The sequence below is a fragment of the Ovis canadensis genome, chromosome 7, assembly GCF_042477335.2.
Source record: "Ovis canadensis isolate MfBH-ARS-UI-01 breed Bighorn chromosome 7, ARS-UI_OviCan_v2, whole genome shotgun sequence".
NCBI classification, from domain to species: Eukaryota; Metazoa; Chordata; class Mammalia; order Artiodactyla; family Bovidae; genus Ovis; species Ovis canadensis.
Genome location: NC_091251.1, coordinates 24604611 through 24631973, shown reverse-complemented (window position 1 = coordinate 24631973; position 27363 = coordinate 24604611). Strand labels below are relative to the sequence as shown.

Here is a 27363-nt window from a genome sequence, read left to right as displayed (position 1 = left end):
CTGTTTACTAAATGTTTATTTTCTGACAGTTTATTTCACACAGGGATTAAATGAGGTTGTGTGGGCAGAAGCATTTCCTAAAATGGTATGTAAATATAAAGGAGTGAATTTAGCCTCCAGACACTGTTAACCCTGAACAAGTAGACATCCATATTCTAGGAACTTCGAGTTGCAAACACTTGAAAGTGACAGATAGTTGAATTCATTTATCTGACACACTTGTTGACAGCCTCCTGTGTGCCAGGCCCTGTTTTGGTGCTGGAGATGGAGGGGGGAATAAGTCCTCACCTTCAAGTTTAGAGAACTAGACAAAGAATAATACTGTTTCTGGGCCTGTATGAAATATGTGGGTGTCCTTGGGTAGGGAAGGCTCCTTTTGACAAAAGTCTTCATTTCTATCAATTGTCCCTGAAAACTGAATTATAGGAAGTTGGTGCAGTTGTTTATTTGTCTTTTCAAAACAACAGCTTCTTTAAAAATTAAATTTAGTAAAGCAACTATACTCCAATAAAAATTAATTTAAAAAATTAAATCTGTCCTTAGGTAAGTAGAAAATTAATGGCTTATTTAGGAATTATCTGTTTGTTTCTCAGTTAATACAAGTTTACTAGAGCTTTTCAGAAATACCAAACCATAGCTTTTACTGTAAAGGAGTAAGTTAAACTTTAAATGTGAGATATTACCCAATATCATTATAGAATTTAATATTTCTATGTGACAACGAAACATTAAATGGTTTTCACATGGATTTGAGACTTTCCCAAGGCTTAATTACATAAAATGTTTCTTTTCCATGGTAGAAACTCTATACGTACGTCTACAAAAATATAAAGATAAATTTTTTTAAAGCTGAAAAACCTCCAAGAAGGTTATTTTTATTTAGAATTCCTGGAAAGAGGAAGAGAGTGAAAGAAAAATTAGAATTGAACTTTAGTGTATTATTCTTACAATTAGAGTTAAGAATTTCAACATAATTAAATAATCTCATCAATATAGTCTTCTCACAGGAAATTGTACAGTGATTTAAGAATAAAAGGGGAGATGTCATAACTCCTCTGAAGTACAGTGCTGTTCTCTGTTTCTGTTCCTTTATCTGTCATGTTATACTTTAAAAATTTTAAATGGTAGTTTGAAAAATTACTTGATAAGTTGTCATACTAGACACCGGATCTGTTTTCTTTCCCTGTTGGGCTATATGTATCCAATTTAATATTTTCTTCACTGTTCTCTTTGAATATGAAATGCATGTTAAAGTAAAAATTTTAAATATTTTTTTTGCTCAGATTGCTGGTGTTTTCACTATTGGTGTATGTGTTTTTAAAATGTACCTTGCATATATAACAGTCAGTTTGCATTCTAAGTATGTGCGTTCAAAAATGTTTGAGTCCATTTAAAAAATCCTCAGTGACAATACTTGATCTGAATTTGGCTGTGAGAGTTGTGTGATTCTGTATAACTCTCTTGATTTCTGGATGTTTTCTGTTCTTTTCCATTGAAAGGGTGTCACCTCATAAGGATGTAAATGAAGATTTGAAGATGCTCAAACTTGTTGGTTGGCATCCATAATTCTCATGATAGTTACGTAATGTGCCTAACTTAATAGTTTTTAGCTAGATTTTAGTTCCCTCCCTATCTTGTGATTAAATCCAATACAAATTAAATAAGACAAAATGAAAAAGTGATAGAACATCTTTATTTATGAAATTATACACTATTTCCTAATCACTTCTCTTTTCTTGGGCATGTTCACCTTCAGACCAGTAGATTAGTAGCGTTAGTGAAAACCTGTCAAATATTTTTAAACTTGAGGAAGGCTATTACAGGAGTCATGTTATTTTTCTTTATTAATAAGTATTCAGAATTCCTGAAGTAGTAACTTGGACATAAAGTAAAAAGTTGAGATTATTAAAAGCAGTAAGTATCTACTAAATTGCAAGCACCATGAGTGTTTGTTGAATTTTGTCTCCAATTTGTGTTAAGGGTCTAGTGTTTAAGAGAGCATCCAACTTAATTTGCCATTTCATAAGTTGTTAAATGCTTAAATATGTCACTACAAATAGCTAGTTTAAAATTTTCATTAGGTCTTTTGCTCTGTTTCTAAAATGCAAATCAAAGATCAATTTATCTTTTAAGCTGAATCATTGGTGTATTTTTGGAGAATGCTTAGTTTAAGATTGAATATAGGAAGTTAAGTATTTAGAAATTGAATAAAATATTCTCCTGTTCTTAAAAGCCCTAAAATCATTATACCTTATTCTAATATATAGTTTTTAAAAAACAGCTGCTCTGAAACTCAAAGGTTTATCTTTATGACAGAAGTTTGTAAGTGGTTTAACTTTTAACTGTCTTCTGTCATTACTGCCAAGTAGTCTTTTGAAATATACTTCACATAAATACTTGCCCTTGTTTGGCTTTTAGGTGTTTTTCACCTGGGTTCACAGGCTTCCAAAAGGCCCAGGGATAAAATTCAGAGGCTCTTTGAACTTTATTTTCACTAGTCTCTGAGAGAAATGTAGCATTTCCTCCAGTTATAAATATAGGCAAGAAACTGTAGTAGTATTAGCAATACCTGTGGAATTGCCACCAGTCTAAATCACAGATGTTTTCATTTCGCATTGTATTGCTGATAGCCCAAAATATTGTTTACACTTTCCACTACTTTGAAATCATGGTTATTTTAAAAGCTGTTAGATCTTGTTTAATTTTGTTAAGAAGCATATTTTAAAAATATATTAACTACTTCAGGATGATTGGGTTCCTATATATTTTATTCTGTACATTTAAAAATGTTCTGAATAGGCTTCACCAGTGTGCCAGAGGACGAAAAAAAAAGGGTTAACAATTCCTGATTGGCTTGCTGCAGTGCTTTCTGTGAAGATGTTACATGATTGGTGAATGACTGGTCATTTACATTGTTTTGTACGGTGGTTTTAAAAAGTGTGGTCCTCAAACCAGCAGCATAGGCATCATCTGGGAACTTGTTAGAAATGCATTCTTGGGTCCCACCTCATACTCTCTCAATCAGAACTAGGGAAGATCCCCTGCAGTTGGTGGTTTAACAAGCCGTCCAGGTGATTCTAATGCATGCCCAAGTTTGGGAACCAGTGGTTTAGTATTTATAGCATCATGTGTAGCCCTTAGATTATAGAATGTTAAAACACCACTTCAGTACCATACTATCAGGGCCAGCAAAGAAGTTCTTAAATTTAGAAGTCTAAATAACATGAACATGTATTTTAAATTGTATTTTCTTTGGTGACTGTGTAATTTGGTTTCATACGTTACTTCATTAGTTATTTAAAGTGAAGAATTTATTTTTCTTTCTATTCAAGTAGATTTTAAAAGAATCATGTTCATCATTTTTATTTCTCTTAAATTCCCAAAGATAATTTCCTTTCAGCTTATTTTCTGATAGTATTAGATACTGTACATTGTTAAATGCTGTTTTAAAAGATGTAAGTGGAAAATAATACACTATATGTGAAACTTCAGGTATAAATTTTATTCTAAACATCTGAGTACAAATATAGTATCCAAGTACAAATATAAAGGTTGTTATAATTGTACTTTTCTTTGTGAATACATCATAAAAGTTCAGTTAAAAGATTACACTTGTTACATAGATTATAGTAAATTATTATATTATGCTAGTCTTTGATTTAATGGATGTTCTCAGGCATACACAAAATAGAACACTGAACCCCCAGATACCCATCACCCAGCCCCAAGGTACATTCAGCTTTCTGCATTCTTGATTTCATCTATCCCTCTCTCCCATAACTTTGTCTAAACTTGCTTCTTAGAGGGACATAGTCTTTAAATACATACTATGTCCTTGAGAAAACATTAACGTTTAGCTTAAATTTCATAAACTGTATCTAACAAGAGTCAGTTCAGTTCAGTCACTCAGTTGTGTCTGATTCTTTGCGACCCCATGGACTGCAGCACATCAGGCCTCCCTGTCCATCACCAACTCCCGGAGTTTACTCAAACTCATGTCCATTGAGTCATCACTGACTCAGTGGCATCACCAGAGAGAATAATGGCTAACATAATTTACTGCAAAACATGGAAATGTTACACTTGAGAAAATTTGAAATGTCTTGAAAATGTTACTCATAAGGAATGCATCAATTTTTTTTCCCTCAATATTCAAGCTTAATAGTGTTAAGCAAAATTTTATACTTTTGGGGTTAGGGACCGGGATGTTATAATCCTTTTTTGGTGTTCTTTGTGAATTTATATAGAAATAAAATTTTTTTCCTCTTTGTATCTTTGCTGAGTAATTTGGTGGGTTCATTTTTGTGCCTTGTGAAACTGGAGATGGCACGGTGATAAGTTATTCAGTGTAAAAGGAGTTGGAAAATGGGAGGGGGTTGTTAATAAAACAGTTACACAACTAAGCAATTGTTTTTGAATTGTTTTAACTGCATAATTTTAAACCAGTTTTTGTATTTGAATACAGCATATACATGTGTGTATCTTTTAAAAAGCCCTAACAAGTGTAGAAATTAAATCCTAAGTTGTGAATTGTGCAGGAAATAAAATGAGGGAGGCAAAATCAGTTTCTTAAGTTTATCTAAGTGTTCACCACCACCACCGGCCTCGCCCCCAGTGTTGTTTAATCACCTCCTAATAGCAGTCTGGGAAACTTGCTTCATGGCCAATGTACCTTATTAGCTTTTGCAAGATTCTAAGTAGCTCTAGGGTATTGAGGTCTGTGGAATTTTGTTTAACATATGACCATTCAGTTATCTTGTGTAGGGAGCAGTCTTTTAAGGACCGACTTGGGGAATACTGCCTCACAATATGGAGTATGGCTCTTTTGCCAATGACTGTAATTTATTTGGGAGTTTATTTTGTATTTATATGCAGAGAAGCAGGAGTCAGCAAACAATGATCCCATAGAACAGATCTAGACACCTATTTATTTACATTTTGTTTGTTCTTGTTGGTAGATATAAGACATATAACAATATAGAACTTAAATGCCCTTGTTCCCCTTTCACACTTTGAAAGGGCCATTAACTGTTGTCGCTGGTCTTTCCTCACTTCCAAAGCACAGGTCTGGCCTGTTTTTGAGGATGGTGTCACCAGTTTGTACTGTTGCTGTGAAAAATGTAACTTTTTCAACTTCCTTAATGCTTAAGGGATTTTTGTTTCCAGGGGATTTATTGAAGACGTGTTAATATTTGATGTGTAGACTAAATAAATTTCATTGTATTTTCAGGTATTTCTTGTGGTCGTATTCATATACCAGTTTTAGGAAGGCTTGGGACCTTTGAAACTCAGCTTCTACGAAGAGCTCCTTTTAGAGCTTTTACAGAAACACCAGCATACTTTGCCTCAAGAGATGGGATAAGTAAAGATGGCTCTGGAGATGGAAATAAGGTATTTTATCTTTATTGGCATCTATATACATATGTGAGTTCCCTCATTTAAACAAATATAATAGTACTCTGTATTTCATTGGTTATATGTTTTCATTGTTTGGTTGCTAAGTTGTATTCCTACTCTTCGTGACCGCATGGATTGTAGCCCACCAGGTGACTCTGTCCTGCATTTCCCAGGCTAGAGTGCTAGAGTGAGTTGTCATTCTCTTCTCCAGGGGATCTGCCCTACCCAGGGATCAAACCTGTGTCTCCTGCATTACAAGCAGTTTCTTTACTGCTGAGTCAGCAGGGAAGCCCATGTTTTCTGTAGGAGATATAAAATGATGTGAAGAATTTTATGTATTTTTATTTTGTGTATCAGCCTGAACCATAACATTATTTGATAAGCATTTCATTTGTAAGCAATAATTAAAATTTCTAACACCCCAACACAGTAAAGAAGCTTCATTAAATAATTTATGTAGTCAGTCTGATGGTTGGTTGGATTAAGAATAGCCATCCTTTTCTACTTCTACACAGCTCTTAAAACTCATGATAATATAAACCTTACTTCATCCTCTACCTAACAATCTTGGATATCTATATGACTTAATGGTGGGCTACTCTGTAGCTCATTTGAAAAGATCCTGATGCTGGGCAAGATTGAAGGCAGGAGGAGAAGGGGATGACAGGATGAGATGGTTGGATGGCATCGCTGACTCAATGGACATGAGTTTGAGTAGGCTCCGGGAGTTGGTGATAGACAGGGAGGCCTGGCGTGCTGCAGTCCATGGGGTCCCAAAGAGTTGGACATGACTGAGTGACTGAACTGAACTCTAGCTAGGAAACAGATGATTGGTAACTTTATTAGGTCAGTGAATAATCATGTTTTTTATTATGCAAATTTGACTAACACTTGAGTTATTAATATGTGTGAGACAGAATGCTAGGTGTTTTCATATACACACTTAGTCCTAACAATGCCTCTCTAAAGTAGGTGAAATTATCCCCTCCCTTTTTTTTAGAGATAACAGAAGTTAGATTTAAGAAAGTTGAGTCACTACTTGTCATGGTAATAACTCTCAATTCAATTTCATAGTAAGTTTTTTAGTTACTAATGCTTATTGACATTTTTTTCCTCTAGTATTTACTGTCATGGAAAAAAAGCTAATATACACGCTGGATCATACCATGTAAAGAAGGGAAACAGTAAATGTTTTTACTAGAACTAGTTTTTTTATAAGATTAATTTACAAACAATATAAACATAAATTTAAATACGAACAAGTTACGTGGTGGTTGCCTGAAAGTAATAATTGACACTTTTTCTTTTCTTGCACAAACATTAGAAATCAGCAAGTGAGGGAAGCAGTAAGAAATCAGGCTCTGGAAATTCTGGGAAAGGTGGAAACCAGCTTCGCTGTCCTAAATGTGGTGACTTATGCACACACGTAGAGACCTTTGTGTGTAAGTATTATTTTTTCTGTTCTTCTTTTTCCCTGCCTTTTCTGTAAATCATTAATTGCACGGAAGTATATACATTATACCTTATATACATCAGAATTATTTTTTTCCTGAACTTAAAATAGTCTCTCTTATGGTCACCAGCTACTAAAAATCTCTTGGACTAGTAATGCTTTGAACTGTTATGGTATAAGATAATTTAAGAAAACTCTTTGCTTCCTTGTTTTGCTTGTGTGTGTTCGTCGCTTAGTCATGTCCAACTGTTTGTGACCCTGTGAACTATAGTCCACTAGGCTCCTCTGTCCATGGAATTCTCCAGGTAAGAGTACTGGAATGAGTTGGCATTCCCTTCTCCAGGGGATCTTCCCAACCCAGGGATTGAACCTGGGTCTCCTGCATTGCAGGTGAATTCTTTACCATCTGAGCCACCCAGCAATTTTAGTAGATAAACAATTCTTAATGGTTAAGCTGTGTTGAGATGAGTCCCGAGAGGCAGGCTATATGCTTAGGAATGGAATGGCTTGGTGAGATGGTAATTGTTTAGCTTTTTAAGGGACTGCTGTAGATGTTGCTAACAAGGTATAAGGGCTTCCCTGGTAGCTCAGCTGGTAGAGAATCTGCCTGCAATGTGGGAGACCCCAGTTCTACTCCTGGGTCAGGAAGATCTCCTGGAGAGGGGATAGGCTACCAACTCCTGTATTCTTGGGCTTCCCTGGTTGTTCAGATGGAAAAGAATCAGCTTGGAACATGGGAGACTGGGGTTTTATCCCTGTGTTGCGAAGATCCCCTGGAGAAGGAAATGCCAACTCACTCCAGTATTCTTACCTGGAGAATTCCATGGACAGAGGAGCCTGATGGGCTGCAGTCTGTGTGGTCACAAAGAGTTGGACACGACTGAGCGACTAAGCACAGTACAGCACATAGATGTTGTACCGTTTTACATCCCCACTAACAAGGTAGGTGTAAGGGTTCTAATTTCTTTACATCCCCAACACTGGTTTCTTTTTTTTTATTATAGCCATCCATCATAGGAATAGAAAGTGGTATTAATGTCTCATCATGGTCGTGATCTACATTTCCCTAATGACTAGAGTTAAATATCTTTTCATGTGCTTATTGACCATTTGTATGTCTTCTTTGGAGAAGACTTTCTGTCCATTTTTAGGTTGAGTTTTCTTTTTCTTTTTTTGTGTGTGGGGGTTATCTGTTTATTGTTGAGGTGGAAGAATTATTTATTCTGAATACTGGGCCCTTATCTAGATTCGTTATCTGCAAATATTTTTCTTATCCTATGGGTAGTTCTTTATTTTTAAATGCTATATAGGAGTCAGTTAACTTTTACTATAAAGACCAAGTAGTAAATATTTTAGACTTTATGGGCCACATTGCCTCTGTTGGGACTTTTCTCATTTGTTGTTACTGTGTGAAAGCAACCATAGACAGTGTAAAGAAGTGAAATCGGCTGTGTTCCAATAACGTTTTGTGCATAACACTGAAATTTGAATTTCATTAACTTTCATTATCGATTTTTAAATGTAAAAGCTGTTCTTAGCTCCTTGATCTTCCTGTACATATTTCCTCTCACAAATATGTTTATAGTGATTTTTCTGTTTTCTTATAGTGGTATTACTGTTGCTTGACTGACTTTGTTGAAATAAAATACCATTTCTGTCAGTCCATTATGAATATTTAGAAAATCATCAGAAATTAAAATAATATCTAAGATTGTTGGTTATAAGTATATATATTAATTTTTTCTTTGCCCTTTTTTTCCCCCTTAAAAAAAAATAACTTTATGAATAGTGTCCCTAGTTTTATTTAAGGTAGAGCCTTAAGTTATGGGGTTTTTTATTTTGGGCTTTTCTTGGGATTTTTAAAAAATTTGTTTCTTATTTAACTTAAGGGGGAAATTGAGGGATAATTTATATACAGAAAAGGAAAGAAAACGCATGGATTCTGAATGTACAGTGTGATGGATATGCATGCCAGTATTTGCAGCACCCCAGAAGGCTCCCTCATGTTCTTTCACAGTCACTAACCTCTCTTCCCCCAATGCACCCACTGCCTTGACCTTCATCACTAGAGATTGGTTTTGCCTGTTTTTGTATTTCATTTAAACAGAATCATACTGCATGTTCTGTTGCTTTTGGATGGAGCTTTTAGTTTTTATGCTTATGTATATAATACTTTTTGAAGGCTTACTGTAATTATGTGTCTCATTGAGTGAGGGTAAACTTTTATGCAGTGGTTTGGAGAGTTTATATTTGACCCTGAAACTTTTTCAGAATTATGAAGAACTTTGATTTAAACAAATATCCTGAAAAGGTTTTTACTAAGGTAATCTTTCTTCTGTTGTTGATATACTATACAAGCATGTTTATTGGCATCAGTATTCTGTTTGTAAAGGAATATAGAATACCTGTAGTAATCATTTAAAGGAAGGAGTTTTATTTATCCCCTGAAAATTTAACAAAATCAGATTTTGCCCCTTGTTTTAGGAATAAAAAATATGTATTGCAATGCTTGTTTACTTGTTTTTCTGAAATAGCATTTTGACAAGTTGAACCTGGATAATGTTGAATGTGTTTCAGTGTAAAACAGTACTACAAATATTCAGGTAGAATTTAAGCAACCCTTCAAGGAGGAGTGAGGAATAAGCAAAGAGGAATGTTTCTGTCAGTATTTCTCTTTCCCTTTGACCTAATTTCTTCAGAGAACTATTTCGTTCTCGTGTTCTCAGGCCAGATTTTCCGGTGACACAGCCTGAACTAGACTAGAGGCTTCCCTGCCCTTTAATCCTTGCCCTGTTTACTACCATCAGTAACAGTTACTAATTGGTGCCTGGTCATAACATAAAGCCACTGTCTTTTCCATTGATGGGAATTGGTGATAATAAATTTTGACTTGTGTTAATCAAAAGTACTTGAAATAGCTTGATCTTTTTCTTTAGGGAAGCCTTACTAGGTGATTGGTAAATGGAATACACACGTGATCCCTCATCTAGTTTAAAATTTGTGGCTAGAATTTGTCCAGAATGTATATTTTTGATTGGCTTTTTGTTTAAGAGCAGATATGTAATAATTAAATTGGTTGAATTCATAAATAAATTTATTTTTTAAATGTGGAGTGGTCTATTTTTTTTTAAACTTTGATTATTTTGTGAAGATGTAGGTGTGCTTGCCAGTCAGTGCAGTTTTTTTGTAATCTGTGGATAGGTAGTTACAATATTTCCAAAGGCAGAGATTCCCATAGTTTTAAAAATCATTTTTCTTTGCTTTTTTACCTGTTTAGTTAGGTTACACAAGCGTAACACAAAAATATATTACTAGACTTACCAACGTGTAACTAATTCTTGTGTATATTTTGCTCTGAATCTGTTAATAGTCTGTACAGGATTCTCTCCCATGCTGCTTTCTGAGGTTCTTGGTTACCATTAGTGGAATTAGGCTTGGAGAAGATTAAGAATATGTGCCTGTATCCTAAAAGAGAGAAAAGAGGAAATCACTTTTGTTTTAAACACAAGATATCTATAGCTGATGCCTTGGCATTGAGAAACCTGTTTCATCTTCACTTTTAACTGCCCTGTGCTATTTCCAAAAGCTGTATGATTATATTTTGTTAGTTTCTTAGCTTTTTAAAAATATTTATTTATTTGACTGTGTTGGGTCTTAGTTGCAGCATATGGGGTCTGTGTTGCATCACATGGGATCTTTTTGTTTAATTTTTATTTTTACTTTACTTTACAATACTGTATTGGTTTTGCCATACATTGACATGAATCCACCACGGGTGTACATGCGATCCCAAACATGAACCCCCCTCCCGCCTCCCTCCCCACAACATCCCTCTGGGTCATCCCAGTGCACCGCCCCAAGCATGCTGTATCCTGCATTGGACATAGACTGGTGATTCAATTCTTACATGATAGTATACATGTTTCAATGCCATTCTCCCAAATCATCCCACCCTCTCCCTCTCCCTCTGAGTCCAAAAGTCCGCTATACACATCTGTGTCTTTTTTGCTGTCTTGCATACAGGGTCGTCATTGCCATCTTTCTAAATTCCATATATATGTGTTAGTATACTGTATTGATGTTTTTCTTTCTGGCTTACTTCACTCTGTATAATCCGCTCCAGTTTCATCCATCTCAACAGAACTGATTCAAATGTATTCTTTTTAATGGCTGAGTAATACTCCATTGTGTATATGTACCACAGCTTTCTTATCCATTCATCTACTGATGGACATCTAGGTTGTTTCCATGTCCTGGCTATTATAAACAGTGCTGCAATGAACATTGGGGTACATGTGTCTCTTTCAATTCTGGTTTCCTTGGTGTGTATGCCCAGCAGTGGGATTGCTGGGTCATATGGCAGTTCTATTTGCAATTTTTTAAGGAATCTTCACACTGTTTTCCATAGTGGTTGCACTAGTTTGCATTCCCACCAACGGTGTAGGAGGGTTCCCTTTTCTCCACACCCTCTCCAGCATTTATTGCTTGCAGATTTTTGGATTGCAGACATTCTGACTGGTGTGAAGTGGTACCTCATTGTGGTTTTGATTTGCATTTCTCTAATAATGAGTGATGTTGAGCATCTTTTCAATCACATGGGATCTTGACTCTCCAGTTGTGGTGCATGGGCTTAGTTTCTCCATGACATGTGGGATCTTACTTCCATGACCAGGGATTGAGCCTGCATTGCAAGGCAGATTCTTAACCCCTGGACTACCAGGGAAGTCCCAGTTTCTTAGTGGTTTTTAGGTCAAAGAAATAGGAATTAGTGGAATAAAGATAAGAAGAAAGGTATAAAATAGTTTTATATATTTACCAAGTCAAGGTCTTAGAAATGCTCACAGGTTTGAAAAGAGCCTTAAGAATATATATATATATTTTACATTTTTTAGGGATTAAAATGGATTTTTGTCTTTCAACTTTTGTGTGTTTGTAATTTTTTGTAGTAAAATGTTAATTTTATTACAGATTAATTTATTTGTACTTTACTTTTTACCCACAGTTTATTCATTCTAGTATTTGAATAAAATAATTACTTAATATAGTGGTTTTTAAAATTAACTTTAGGGCAAATTCCCTGTTAATGGTTAGATGACACCCCACTTTCACTGCCAAGGGTCCGGGTTCTGTCCTTTGCTGGGGAACTAAGATGTCCGGAACTGTGCAGTACACACCCCCCTCCAAAAGAAAAACCCAAAACTTTAGTGAATGGAGAAGTCGAAAGAATTTCAGCCAATCTTTTCTCTAGATAAAATCTGTCACACCTAGCTGAAATGAATAGAATGTAGTTTACTAAACTCAGATTTATCAGCTATTTTAGGTACAAATTAGGCTGGCTGTTGTGGCTAGTGGAGTGAACTGCAAGTTTTTCGTCAAGTATACGTAGGTTTCAATTTTCAATGAGTCTTTAAAGTTAAATAGTATTTGAATTATTTTTCTCTGTCCTTTTACAGCATCCACCCGCTTTGTGAAGTGTGAAAAATGTCATCATTTTTTTGTTGTGTTATCAGAAGCAGACTCAAAGAAAAGCATAATTAAAGAACCTGAATCAGCAGCAGAAGCTGTAAAATTGGCATTCCAACAGAAACCGCCTCCTCCCCCCAAGAAGGTATAAGTCCTCGCTCAGTGTCATAAACATTTTATCTTGAAAACATTTCACTGCTTCCCCTCTCTCCAGTTTATATTGAATCTTAATACTAGCATCTAAACAAGTTTTGTAAGTTCTTTATAATATAGGCTGTGTCTGGCTGAATTGTTACTGATATTTGATACTTGAAATTTAGGTATGGGGTCCATTGCTGTTTTCCCATATCATGATTACTGTATTCATAGCAATGAAATACAGCTGATGATTATTAGTGTTAATACTAAGTTAATCTAAAATGATATCCTTAAACTAGAACAGCTGGGGATTTGTTTTTGTTAGTTTGGGTCCCTAAATAATAGCAGCCTGTAGTTTTCCCCTCTTACATTAATCTACTTTACTAGAAGTAAAGCAGCCTCAGGCTAACAATAGGAGCAAGTATTTTTCATGACCAATGTGCCAGGGCACTCCTGTATGACACTGTGACTTTTATGGTGTCAGCTCTTTCTTGAAGTCTCAGGTGGATTGTGATTTAGCCGTGTGAGACACAGCAGAGTATACCACCAGCTTCACTGGGTACTTGGCGTGTACTTTCTGAGGAGGAGGAGCCCTGCTTCTGGGCTGTGTTATTATCTCTGACCATATCTCAGGTGGTGTTTGCCGTCTTGCTATTTCTCACCCTCTGCTTTCTTTGACTGTTGAGATAGCAGCGCATTTGTTTCTGCAAATGTGCTAAATTGTGGGTGTAATTGACGAAGAATGATGATTTTTAAAAACCATGAAGTGAAGTAGTGAAGTGAAGTCGCTCAGTCATGCCTGACTCTTTGCGACCCCATGGACTGTAGCCTACCAGGCTCCATCCATGGGATTTTCCAGGCAAGAATACTGGAGTGGGTTGCCATTTCCTTTTCTAGGGGATCTTCCCGACCCGGGGATCGAACCCGGGTCTCCCGCATTGTAGGCAGACACTTTACCGTCTGAGCCACCAGGGAAGCATCTGTTAAAAACCATAACAACGTATATATGGTCAACCATTATAGAATTTGTTATGTAAAAATAAAGTAAAGGAAAATACAGCTGTGAAGCTTTATGTTCCTCACTAATTTGTATAGACTCCAGAATCTGAGTCGGAGTTCTAGAGAATAAAGTTCTAGAAAATAACTCTTTTCAGGAGTTGGTGAATATTAGCAGTTAACTTCTGTTAACTAAAAGCTGAAAGAATAAACTCTAGGTGCTAAGCCATTGGCAATAACCAAATTACATATAGAGCTTTAGTTTCTACCAAGAATAAGAGTTTTAGATTGCCATTTAGATAAATGTATAGCTTTAAAGTTAATATCTGAGAAAAAGCTAAATGTTTGTGAGTATTAAATCACATTTGATACAGGTGGTATAATGATTTTTGAGTATATAATACCTATTTTATTCTTAAAAATTTTTAAAGAGATAGGGATACCAGACCACCTTACCTGCCTCCTGAGAAATCTGTATGCAGGTCAAGAAGCAGCAGTTAGAACTGGATATGGAACAACAGACTGGTTCCAGATTGGGAAAGGAGTAAGTTACGGCTCTATATTGTCACCCTGCTTATTTAACTTACATGCAGAGTACATCATGTGAAATGCCAAGCTGGATGAAGCAAAAGCTGGAATCAAGACTGTGGGAGAAATATCAATAACCTCAGATATGCAGGTGATACCACCCTTACGGCAGAAAGCGAAGAAGAACTAAAGGACCTCTTGATGAAAGTGAAAGAGGAGACTGAAAAAGCTGGCTTAAAACTCAACATTCAGAAAACTATGATCATGGCATCAGGTCCCATCACTTCATGGCAAGTAGATGGAGAAACAATGGAAACAGTGACAGACTTTATTTTCTTGGGCTCCAAAATCACTGTGAACGGTGACTGCAGCCATGAAATTAAAAGACACTTGCTCCTTGGAAGAAAAGCTATGAGCAACCTAGACAGCATATTAAAAAGAGAATCATTTTGCCAACAAAAGTCTGTCTAGTCAGAGCTATGGTTTTTCCAGTAGTCATGTATGGATGTGAGAGTTGGACTATAAAGAAAGCTGGAAAAAAAAAAAAAAAAGCTGAGCACCGAAGAATTGATGCTTTTGAACTGTGGTGTTGGGGAAGATTCTTGAGAGTCGCTTGGACTGCAAGGAGATCCAACCAGTCAATCCTAAGGGACATAAGTCCTGAATATTCATTGGAAGGACTAATGCTGAAGCTGAAACTGCAACACTTTGGCCACCTGATGCGAAGAACTGACTCATTGGAAAAGTCCCTGATGCTGGGAAAGATTGAGGGCAGGAGGAGAAGGGGACGACAGAGGAGGAGATGGTTGGATAGCATCACCCCCTCGATGGACATGAGTTTGAGCAAGCTCTGGGAGTTGGTGACGGACAGGGAAGCCTGGCGTGCTGTAGTCCATGGGGTTGCAGAGTCGGACATGACTGAGCGGCTGAGCTGAACTGAATGCCTATTTTGAAAAAGTTCAGTTCAGTCGCTCAGTCGTGTCCGACTCTTTGCGACCCCATGAATCGCAGCACACCAGGCCTCCCTGTCCATCACCAACTCCCAGAGTTCACTCAGACTCACGTCCATTGAGTCAGTGATGCCATCCAGCCATCTCATCCTCTGTCGTCCCCTTCTCCTCCTGCCCCCAATCCCTCCCAGCATCAGAGTCTTTTCCAATGAGTCAACTCTTCGCATGAGGTGGCCAAAGTACTGGAGCTTCAGCTTTAGCATCATTCCTTCCAAAGAAATCCCAGGGCTGATCTCCTTCAGAATGGACTGCTTGGATCTCCTTGCAGTCCAAGGGACTCTCCAGAGTCTTCTTCAACACCACAGTTTGAAAGCATCAATTCTTCAGCACTCAGCCTTCTTCACAGTCCAACTCTCACATCCATACATGACCATAGGAAAAACCATAGCCTTGACTAGCTGGAACTTAGTCAGCAAAGTAATGTCTCTGCTTTTGAATATACTATCTAGGTTGGTCATAACTTTTCTTCCAAGGAGTAAGGGTCTTTTAATTTCATGGCTACAGTCACCATCTGCAGTGATTTTGGAGCCCAAAAAAATAAAGTCTGACACTGTTTCCACTGTTTCCCCATTTATTTCCCATGAAGTGATGGGACCAGATGCCGTGATCTTCGTTTTCTGAATGTTGAGCTTTAAGCCAACTTTTTCACTCTCCTCTTTCACTTTCATCAAGAGGCTTTTTAGCTCCTCTTCACTTTCTGCCATAAGGGTGGTGTCATCTGCATATCTGAGGTTATTGATATTTCTCCTGGCAATCTTGATTCCAGCTTGTGTTTCTTCCAGTGCAGCGTTTCTCATGATGTACTCTGCATAGAAGTTAAACAAGCAGGGTGACAGTATACAGCCTTGATGTACTCCTTTTCCTATTTGGAACCAATCTGTTGTTCCATGTCCAGTTCTAACTGTTGCTTCCTGACCTGCATACATATTTCTCAAGAGGCAGGTCAGGTGGTCTGGTATTCCCATCTCTTTCAGAATTTTCCACAGTTTGTTGTGACCCACACAGTTAAAGGCTTTGGCATAGTCAATAAAGCAGAAATAGATGTTTTTCTGGAACTCTCTTGTTTTTTCCATGATCCAGCGGATGTTGGCAATTTGATCTCTGGTTCCTCTGCCTTTTCTGAAACTAGCTGGAACATCTGGAAGTTCACGGTTCACGTATTGCTGAAGCCTGGCTTGGAGAATTTTGAGCATTACTTTACTAGCATGTGAGATGAGTGCACTTGTGCAGTAGTTTGAGCATTCTTTGGCATTGCCTTTCTTTGGAATTGGAATGAAAACTGACCTTTCCCAGTCCTGTGGCCACTGCTGAGTTTTCCAAATTTGCTGGCATATTGAGTGCAGCACTTTCACAGCATCATCTTTCAGGATTTGAAACAGCACAGCTGCAATTCCATCACCTGCACTAACTTTGTTCTTAGTGACGCTTCCTAAGGCCCACTTGACTTCACATTCCAAGATGTCTGGCTCTAGATGAGTGATCACATCATCATGATTATCTGGGTCGTGAAGATCTTTTTTGTGCAGTTCTTCTGTGTATTCTTGCCACCTCTGCTTAATATCTTCTGCTTCTATTAGGTCCAGACCATTTCTGTCCTTCATTGAGCCCATCTTTGCATGAAATGTTCCCTTGGTATCTCTAATTTTCTTGAAGAGATCTCTAGTCTTTCCCATTCTGTTGTTTTCCTCTATTTCTTTGCATTGATCGCTGAAGAAGGCTTACTTATCTCTTCTTGCTATTCTTTGGAACTCTCCATTCAGATGCTTATATCTTTCCTATTTTGAAAAAATTAGTTTTATGATGTAATCTTTGTGAAGAATATTATTCATATGATTGAAAGAGGTGTAAAATTTTCTTAAATTGATTTCATTAAAGATAACAGCTTTAGACCCATGGTAGCAAGTGTAGGTATTCTAATTGACTTTAACTTTCAAAAATTAGGATCATTGGCATTGTTTATAGAATAGAAACTGGCATAGCATTGGAAAAGTACAAGAATACTTTGTTAAGCTAGAGAACAAATGAATGGTGTGTTGTATCTTTAAGATTTGGAGCCTCTGAAATCATTGCTGCATAATGTATCATGCCCTTGGCATTTTGTTTTGAATGAGAGTCTTTGTTCAAATTTAAAACTGTAAGCAAGTGAGTTCAGTATATAGGACTTTTCTGTGGTCCCGTGGTGAACTCTGCACTCCACTGCAGGGGACACAGGTTCCATCCGTGGTAGGGAAAGTTCTTATGCTATGCAGTGCAGCCAAAAAACAAATGTGCTCAGTATTTAACTCTAATGTGTGTATATTGTGATGATTCACAGTAAATTGTTCATTTCTAATCATTTTTCAGATTTATAACTACCTCGACAAGTACGTTGTTGGCCAGTCGTTTGCCAAGAAGGTGCTTTCAGTTGCTGTATACAATCATTACAAGAGAATATATAATAATATCCCAGCTAATCTGAGACAGCAGGCAGAAGTTGAGAAGCAGACATCATTAACACCTAGAGGTTAGTGTTTTGATAACTGACCAAAATAGAGATTCCTGTGCTTAGAGGTAATCCTTATTTGCAACTCTTTGCTTTTGTGTTAAAATACTTTTAGTACAGTACAACATTTTTCAAAATGCAGGTTGCTTCCCGTTAGTGGTTCATGAAATCATTCCAGTTCATTTCCAACAGCATTTAAAAAAGACAGTTAGGGGACTTCCCTGGTGGTCCAGTGGTTAAGACTTTGCCTTCCAATGCAGGGGGTTTAGGTTCGAACCCTCATCAGGGAACTAAGATCCCACATGCCTTGTAGACAAAAAAGCAAAACATAAAACGAAGCAATATTGTAACAAATTCAATAGAGATTAAAAAAAAAAGAGAGAGAGAGTTAGTAAGTGTGAGTAGAAAATACCAGAGTCTGTTAACTTGTTAAGTATTACTTCTTAAAATTTTATTTTCAGGTATATGCGCTTAGGTTCTCGTGTACAAATTGAGACATCATTTTTGAGTTGTAGGCTTGACCACAGGTCTTGTTGACTAGATCATTGCAGTGTTCTGTATACAACTCTTGAGTTCTTCTCTTTTGGGTTCAGGACACAGAATTTAATTTTCCTAAGTCAGAGATATATGGAAATGGTACGTCTTACAGAACATATTCAGCGCTCTTTCCGTTTTGGCCTCAGCTACACAGTGCAAGGTTCAGGGCAAATTTATAAGTGATTCAAAGTATAGTTCCTATTAATGATAGATTCTAATGCACCAATATACTGTGTAATGTCAATTTACTATGGACAATGTATATGTTATATTAACAGAATGATTTTATTTAAAAAACTATGACTACAGTAAAATTAAATAAGGGTTTTTGTTTTTTTTTGGCTAGGGAGCTGTAATTTTGGAGTTGTCCTACAGATATCTATTGTTTACATTCTTTTAGCTATGTTATAATTTTATGGAGTTTTGCTAAGTACTTTTAGAATTAAATTACTTTTAGTAGGTATTAATATATAATTTATTGCCTTAATGAAGACACTTGTTCACTGCTTGAACTTACTGTAAAATATTTACATAGTAGAATCAATTACTTTTTTAGAAAGTATAATCATAGTAACTGATGAAGGACTTGGAACCTTTATGACTTATAAGGTCCGAATATTGTTGTTTGGTCATGGAGCAAAATAATTTTTTCTGATTCCTTCAGTCAACAAATTAAAGTTAAACTCTTCTAGGTGCTGGAAAAGCAAATGGTTATATGGTCTTTATAATGTGGGGTTTAAATTCTTATTGAAGACCTAAATTACTACATTTCTTTTCTTAAAATAGCAACTTTGTATTTGACAAATGTGAATATTAGCAACTATACAGCCATCATTAAGCATGTTTGTTTTTTTTTTTAATACAGAAAAGAGGTAGCATATAAATTCTTTCATAATTTATAGAAAGCTAAAAAACATTAATGAACATATTCTTTATATTTGGAAGAGGGCAAGAAGTGGAATACTCCTTGTTTGTTCCCCTAAATTAAGCAAATATATAATATTTTCATGTTGCCATTTTCATCCTCTTTCTTAGAGTTAGAAATAAGAAGACGGGAGGATGAGTACAGATTTACAAGTAAGTGACCTCTCTTCAGGTCCTCCTCTGCAGTCACTCTTCCTTTTTAGATTTACCTCAGTGAAGTTTGTCAGCACTAGTTGTGATAGATATGTACTTGTTTGTGTATTACTAAGAAAGGCATCGTATATTATCTAAACTTGTTTGTTATACATGGCATATATAACTTTGAAACAGTTTTATAGCTAATTTGTGTAGTTAATAGATGTTGGGTTGTTTTAGATATTTGATTTTATCTTTTCTATTGTGATATTTCTTATAACATAAAGAAATAAGTATTATATGTAGTTTTTCTCTATAAATCTAGATCTGCACTTTTACAGAAGTAGTATTTTTTAAAATTTGTACCTTGAATGTTGTATCCTTTTTTTTTCCTTAAAAAGAATACAGTTAAAGTTGATCTGCCTGTAAGTGACAGATTTTAAGGGAGGTGTATTATCTTTCAGCTATTCTTTGCCAGAAACTACATTATTTTTTGGTGTTTATGAAACTTAGTGTAGGCTTACAAATTATGCATAACCTCTAGCTCACTACTGAGAGCTCTAGACTGCCCCTAAAATCATCAGGAGGTCTGATGGAGGGTATGGAATGACATGATAAGCCAATGATAGTGGCCATTCTGATGTCTTGCACTCATTTCTTTGGAGGTGGAGATAGCTGCTACACAAAGAAAGGGTGAAGGTTCCAAAGTTACCATAAAAAGATTCATGTTGTCACAAAAGACAAAAAATAATAGATAAACCATTGTGAACATTTTTCGCTTATAAGTTTGATAAGTTTACATTTGCCTTTGAACCAAACAGTATTACACATCTAATATTTGAACATCAGAATATTGTACTGTATATTCAGGATGAGCCATGAGAACATAATGAGTTCAGCAACTCTGGCATAAAATTTATTTTTTGCTAAATCACTTCAGTCATGTCCGACTCTGTGTGACCCCATAGACGGCAGCCCACCAGGCTTCCCCGTCTCTGGGATTCTCCAGGCAAGAACACTGGAGTGTGTTGCCATTTCCTTCTCCATGTAAAATTTATTACATGTAATAAAATATGCTGTCATTATATATTCATAATTTTGGGCAGGTGGCTGGTGAAACTAGTATGAATTAGTAAAGTCTATCGTAGTGATTTAATACAAATGTTAACAAGTAATAGTATTTAAGGATGTAAGCAAAATAATTTGTAATTACTTATATTGATTGGCTTAGAAATTAATATTTTTAGAGCTTGTGTAGAATTTACTTTCATGTATAATTTAGTCTTCTCCTATGTGGGGTATTAGGTTCTAATGTTAGGACATTGGGCTAAAGTCATATATAATTAAAATATTCTTGGAAATTCCTTTGAAAATCACATGTTAGAGATCAGCATGTGTCTCTTTAACATTTTAAGACTGATGGTTTCTTCACCTCATCAGTGGAACATAAATTTTTCTGATGTTAAATACCAGATGAACTAGTTGGCTTGCGTATGAGGGCTGTGTTATACAGATACTTACACACTAGGAAAATAGTAATACTAACAGTAAATTCTTTCAAAGCACATGTAAAACTATCTGCCAGGCACTGCTTTAAGCATTTTACACGTATATACTTATTTCATCTTCCCCAAGCCTATGAGACAGAAATGATTATTTTCACCACCATTTTACATGTAAGAAAGTTGAAGGACAGAAATGTGAAGTTTTGCCCAGGGCCCTATTGCTCCATACAACTAACTAGTCTAGCCTGCTTACTCAGTAGTCCTTATTGTAAAGAGCTGCTTAGGCAATAAGAGATGTGCACAAACAGAGACTTAACTGAAAGAACAGGGGTGTTTTCTCAAGTTTACCCTGGGGCATATTTTCATAAATGGAATGACAAAATCATTTGTTCTGTATTCCTCTTTTTTAAAAAACTTAAATCATAAAGTTGAACATGTGTGTCATGTGATTCCACTGTAGGTAATATGCTTCTTACAATTTTGTTCAAGTTACCTAAATCATCTTTCCCCATTGGGCAGACCTATTCTTCAGCCAAGCACCTCCTTATACTGTCAGAATTCCAAACTAGATTTTGCTGAAATTTAAAAAAAAAAAAAAAGTTTTCTTTTTTTTTTGTTTGGCAGGGGATAATAGCTAGCTAACTGAAGACTGCCTTTTTTTTAACCTGATGTGAATTGTAATGAGGCATAGCATTGTGAATTATTCACTGACCATTAACCCTCAAATGTAGTACAGTTTAATTAAATTCAAATATTTATTTAATGCCTGTTATTCTTGGTGAAGAGAATAACCCTTTACCAAAGGGTGTGACCCAAAGATAGTTTGAAAATGACAGCCAGATGGAACAGAATTTCAGTAGTATGTTTGCCAAAGATCTGTCTGTTGGTTTGCTTAAAATAATAAAGCATTGGAAAATACTGATAGAAACAAGCTACAACTAAATCTAGAAAATATAGACATATGATATGAGCCCAGGTACCTTAAATGCTGAGAGCCAGGAGCAATGTGGATATTTACAAATATAGCTAGTTCAAAAGAGTATTGGGATTCTTTCCTTAGCTGAGAGGGGGAGAAAAAGATTTTTTTTAAAGGGATCCAGCTGATAAACTCTTAGTTCACCAGCACTATAATTCCCGTATAATTAACATTGTATGTCTGCTAAAGGAAATTCAGTGATCCAGTTGAGATCCTGTAAAATCAGAAATTCAGGTAGGGCCAGGGATATTGAGTCGTACCATACTTGGTTTCTCTGGTAGACTCACAGCATCATTTTTAAGTGTGGAAGAGATTGTAGAGTAGTTCACTAAGGAAGCAGGCTCAGTAAAGCCAAGTGACTTGCTGTGTTCCTGTGATAGAGCTGAGACTAGAACCCAAGCTTTCTATTCCTCAGTTTTCAATGTTTTATCCTTTCTCTACAACACTGTTTCTTTTCATTTGTACACATATATGTACATATACCTTTGTCTTTCAGAGTGCCTCTAAATCAATTGCATTTTGTTCTTAAACCTCCAGTCATGTGTTTAAAATTGAGAGGGCAGGTGTTAGCCATTTTAGAGATTAGGGCACAGAAACACAAAGTGTATATGATGACATAGCTCAGGATCATGTAGCTATTCAGAGGCAAAGAAAGGACCAAATTTCTGAAGCTTTCTGACTCCTGACACTGTTCTCCTCCTGTTATACTGCCTTCTTTTCAGTAAAAGGATATTCTTCATACAAGTTTATATAAATAAGGTAAAAAGAATACATTTCCTTTGCTTGAGGTTCTATGAATAATCATCATGTATTACACATTTGTCATTAGATAATTTGAGACTTCCTTCCCTTTTAGGTAAGACAAAAAAAGTCAGAATATTTACTTATTTTTTTCTAAATAAGTATTGGTTTTAGATGTAAGGTTTTATTGGGCATTTTTTCAAGTGAAAGCAAATGAAGCTCTAATACCTTTGGCATTTTTTCAGAGTTACTTCAGATTGCTGGAATTAGTCCACATGGTAATGCTTTAGGAGCATCAGTGCAGCAACAGGTAAATCAACAAATACCTCAGGAAAAACGAGGAGGTGAAGTATTGGATTCTTCCCACGATGACATCAAACTTGAAAAGAGTAATATTTTGCTGCTTGGACCAACTGGGTCAGGTAAATAACTTACTTAAAAATTTACCACTCATTTAAGAAAATAGAATATAGATGACTCTGTAACCTGTGTCTTATGACTGGGGGATTCTCACTCTTAAGAAAACTGAAGGCCCATTGTTTCTGTTTCTATTTATAGGTAAAACTCTTCTGGCACAAACTCTAGCTAAATGCCTTGATGTCCCTTTTGCCATCTGTGACTGTACCACTTTGACTCAGGCTGGATATGTAGGTGAAGATATTGAATCTGTGATTGCCAAGCTGCTCCAAGATGCCAATTATAATGTAGAAAAAGCACAACAAGGTATGTTTCAGCAAGTTTGTCTGTCCTTAGATATAGTCTGTTGAGGAAGCAGTCTAATAGCAAGAGATAATATATTTTTTGTTTTGAGTCAAAGAGTCAAATTCAATAACTATATAAAAGTAGCTATGTTTAAGTTTCCTAGCATACTGACTGAGGGCCACAAAGTTTGCTTTGTCTTATTGTCATAAGTTGGCAATATTACTAGAGTGAAAACAGGCCAAATTATTTATTCCACTGTGTTCTAACTTTCCTCCAGACTCCTAATGCTGAAATGGGTTGAGGGAGGGGAAAAAGACAAGTGCAAGAGAGCGCAAGATGTATATAGCAACATATTAACTTATCTACCTAGGGAGTGTCATAGATGCTCCATTTCTCCTTTCCTTCTGTATCATCTCTCCTTGTTTACATGAAGAGCTTGACAGCTTCCTGTCTAAATTCCTTTAGGACAAGAATATAGATGGAAAAAATAAGCTGAAGTTTAGCTAGTACCAGCCCTGTATCCACCTTTTGCTTTCACACTGTACCTCTGTCTCTGCTTCTTAGAATAATGAAAACATTAGCGGGGTAGCTAACTATAATAGTCGTAGAGAATTGGTAATCTAACCCAAGCGTTATTTTTACCCAAATGATGTAAGAATAAATTATAAAATGTTTACACAAAATGATGTGTGGAAAAGTTGGCAGTATTTTTTTATTGTATTAAACTATTGCATATATTGTGTTAAAGATTAAATACCTTGCTCTCTAGCTACCTAGCCTTTTAAAGCTTAGGTTGTCTTGTATATATCTTTTTCATATTATAAATAGAATCCTCCTTAAATTATAGGAATTGTCTTTCTGGATGAAGTAGATAAGATTGGCAGTGTGCCAGGCATTCATCAGTTACGGGATGTAGGTGGAGAAGGCGTTCAGCAAGTAAGCAGTTGAATATTTTGTTCAAGCCCACTAAAAGGAAGGGAATACATCAACCTCCCAAATATTGTACGTTTGGTTTCAATTAGACTCTGTTTTATTTCTCCCACTCCAAACTCCCCAGACTATTAAGTTCAGATCCTAAGAGAAACCTGTTGGCGATTTTAAATTTACCTTTGTTAGGAAATTAAAGATATTTTAAAGAAGTAAATGAAATTTAATTTTTGTTGGTATATTTCACAAAGACCCAGTTAAACATTTCTAAAGGATGCTTGAAGAAAGTTCTGATTCTAACTAGGCATAAATGAACTATGTACATGTATTTTATTCTTTTCACTTAGTTAGAAGATAAAATAGTGCTCTATTCCTTGTAGAGTCATAATTAAAGTCACAATGGTTTAATGATTAACTTTTTACTGGTAACTAATTATGACATAAACTACAGGGTAAGGAAAATTGCTTTTGTTTTTTGACCAGGACATAGAGAGGTCCAATCACACATATAAAATGTGCTAGATAATGTTTTTTGTAAAGGCATTTCAAAATACAACTATTCTCAAAGTTTAACACTAAAAGTAGAGTAGAATTTTAGTATAAAGACAAGGCTTCAAATATTTTCAAATTTTGAATGTTCCCACGTGGTTGAATAACATTTTATAGAGTCCTAATTCTGTCTTTATGTTAGAATTATGTCTTTACCATCAAAAACAACCTCTGAGGTTGATTGTTTTCTAAATGCATCAGGAGTCCTATACTATTCTAAATAAATTTATGAATAATTAAATATGATAGTATATTAGATTTTCATGTTAGTTATAGGAATGTGGAGGTGTTCTTCAGTTATGCTCATTGACCATACCCACATATTCTTTTCCCCATTGAATCCCATTATCTAAAGTATAATAAATAATACACTTATATGATGATGCCATAAATCATTTTTTCTTTATTTAGGGCTTATTAAAACTGTTGGAAGGCACGATAGTCAATGTTCCGGAAAAGAATTCCCGTAAGCTCCGTGGAGAAACTGTACAAGTTGATACAACAAACATTCTGTTTGTTGCTTCTGGTGCTTTCAATGGTTTGGACAGAATCATCAGCAGGAGGAAAAATGAAAAGGTAAGTTTTTCTGAATGGTTACTAGGAGAGCATTTGAAATTAGAGGATAGACCCTCAGTTTCTAATCTTGTATCTGCTTTCTGCCAGTTAGGTGTTCTTAGAGTATACCAGAAATATATTCCTAGTTATTTTTTAAATTTCAGAGTAGTGATTTGGAAGATTTCTAAATATCATCTTTATATTGGCATTTTTAAAGTGTGACTTGATTTTGATTTTTATATTCATTGAGTTTTTTTTTATTATTTGAGGTAACTGTGAAATCAATAAAATTTCTACTCATTTCTCTTTCCCAATTCACTAGAGCACAATAAAGGGCTTGTTTCCATTGCTCCTGCCCATAGAGTCTTCATAGATCACTGCTGACATTCACAAGTGGAGGAAGGTAGTTTGGAGGTTGAGGGAGGGTTGTGATCTCACCTGGTTTATAGATATTTCTTACACATTCTTATAAGCCTTGATTTTAGCTGGAATTTATTTTTTCATATCCTCAAGGTTCATTCCCAGTACCTACTTACGATAAAAAATACCAGCATAGTGGCAAGAACCCCCAAAACATGCCTATTTTCCATGCTTTTTTGTTTTACATAATAGCTACAAATGATACCTTTTATATTACATGTTTAGGTTTATATAATACCTAAATGAATGTATCATAGATCACTTCGTTTGTATATTGCCTGCTTTAAGTCTTCTTGGCCTTACATGTTTAGTAGCAGTTTACTTGAGTTTTTTAGTTTGGTATTCAGTTCAGTTGCTCAGTCGTGTCCGACTCTTTGTGACCCCATGAATCGCAGCACGCCAGGCCTCCCTGTCCATCACCATCTCCCGGAGTTCACTCAGATTCACGTCCATCGAGTCAGTGATGCCATCCAGCCATCTCATCCTCGGTCGTCCCCTCCCCTTCTCCTCCTGCCCCCAATCCCTCCCAGCATCAGACTCTTTTCCAATGAGTCAACTCTTCGCATGAGGTGGCCAAAGTACTGGAGTTTCAGCTTTAGCATCATTAGTTTAGTAGTAGTAAAAAAAAAAAAAAAGCTCTGCTAATGGAACAGTTGCTTGTGGTCATTCCTTTGCATAGTCTAGAGGAGAAACCTCTTATAAGGCTACCAGCTGAGCCATGTAGTGCTGTTACTTCTCAGCATCAGACCTTATTCAGCGTGGATAAGGTTAGATTTTTATTTTTCATATTAATCAATTTGTGTTTTTCTTGCTTTTGAAATTCTGCACAAGTTAGCCTAAAAAAATTAGAAGAAATTATTTCTTCGTGTGTACATGCACGTGTGTGGGTATGAAAGAGATGGGGGAGAGTGGGAGACAGAACTCTATATTCGAAATTCTGTAACCAAAAGCAAGGACCATGTTCTATATTTATTTATAATTCATACTTGCAAATAAAATTGAAACTAGAAACATGTAGAAAAGAACAGTTAAAAGTAACGTTAGTAAAGAGGTCAGAAATGGATAGAAAGAAAGTTTACATCATTTCAAGTTAGTGGAAATTAAGTCACTGTTTATCTTTGAACTTCTTAATGAAATTAGGGAGAAATCATGAGCTAGTTTTTATTCCCTGAACGAGGAAGGGTATAATTTCTTCATGAAAAACAAAGATTTTAAAAGATGGATTTTTATGAAAAGAAGACCGAGACATGGAAGAGTCTGTAACAGTGATTTAATGAAGGATTAAACACTTCCATTTGGCTATTTTTTTTTATCAAACCTCATTGAAAGCCAGGCTTACAGTATTAAATAATATACCTATATCCTGACCATATGAAACCTATTGCCTTTGCTCATGTTTTCCCCTACCTCAGTTCAGTTGGCAGATATGTGTTCATTCTTTAAGATTCTGTTAAATGATGAGTCAGTTCCTCTGTGAGGACTTTCTTGGTCACTTCCTACCCTCCTTCCCCAGATTGTGCCTCTTTTCTTCCTTTCCACTGCTAAGGTTTCCTGCACAGTTGTCCTTCATTGCAGTTATGATGCTTTAATATCTTCATGTGTTCTCAGACTCAGAACGAACCAGAGGGGAGGATAGGGGTAAGGAATAGTCAGGGAGTTTGGGATGGACATGTTCAGTTTAGTTGCTCAGTTGTGTCTGACTCTTTGTGACCCCATGGACTGAAGCATGCCAGACTTCCCTGTCCATCACCAATGCCCGGAGCTTGCTCAAACTCATGTCCATCAAGCCAGTGATAGCATCCAACCATCCCATCATCTGTCGTCCCTGTTTCCTCTTGCCTTCAGTCTTTCCCAGCATCAGGGTCTTATCCAGTGAGTTAGTTCTTTGCATCAAGTGAACAAAGTATTGGAGTTTCAGCTTCAGC

The 27363-nt window shown here is 36.0% G+C and overlaps 1 protein-coding gene across 2 annotated transcripts in view; it reads left to right on the top strand.

Moving 5' to 3' along the window:
* The window catches only part of CLPX (caseinolytic mitochondrial matrix peptidase chaperone subunit X), a 44763-nt gene that overhangs the window by 1281 nt on the left and 16119 nt on the right, over positions 1-27363 (top strand). Inside the window, exons 2-10 of one of the 2 annotated variants that reach the window (XM_069595399.1) lie at positions 5231-5391; positions 6722-6839; positions 12304-12458; positions 17329-17488; positions 19040-19081; positions 22531-22707; positions 22844-23008; positions 23835-23923; positions 24875-25039. In XM_069595399.1, the coding sequence (XP_069451500.1) occupies positions 5231-5391; positions 6722-6839; positions 12304-12458; positions 17329-17488; positions 19040-19081; positions 22531-22707; positions 22844-23008; positions 23835-23923; positions 24875-25039 (1232 nt within the window). The remainder of the gene's footprint in view (positions 1-5230; positions 5392-6721; positions 6840-12303; positions 12459-17328; positions 17489-19039; positions 19082-22530; positions 22708-22843; positions 23009-23834; positions 23924-24874; positions 25040-27363) is intronic. The other variant, XM_069595400.1, reaches the window with a different exon arrangement.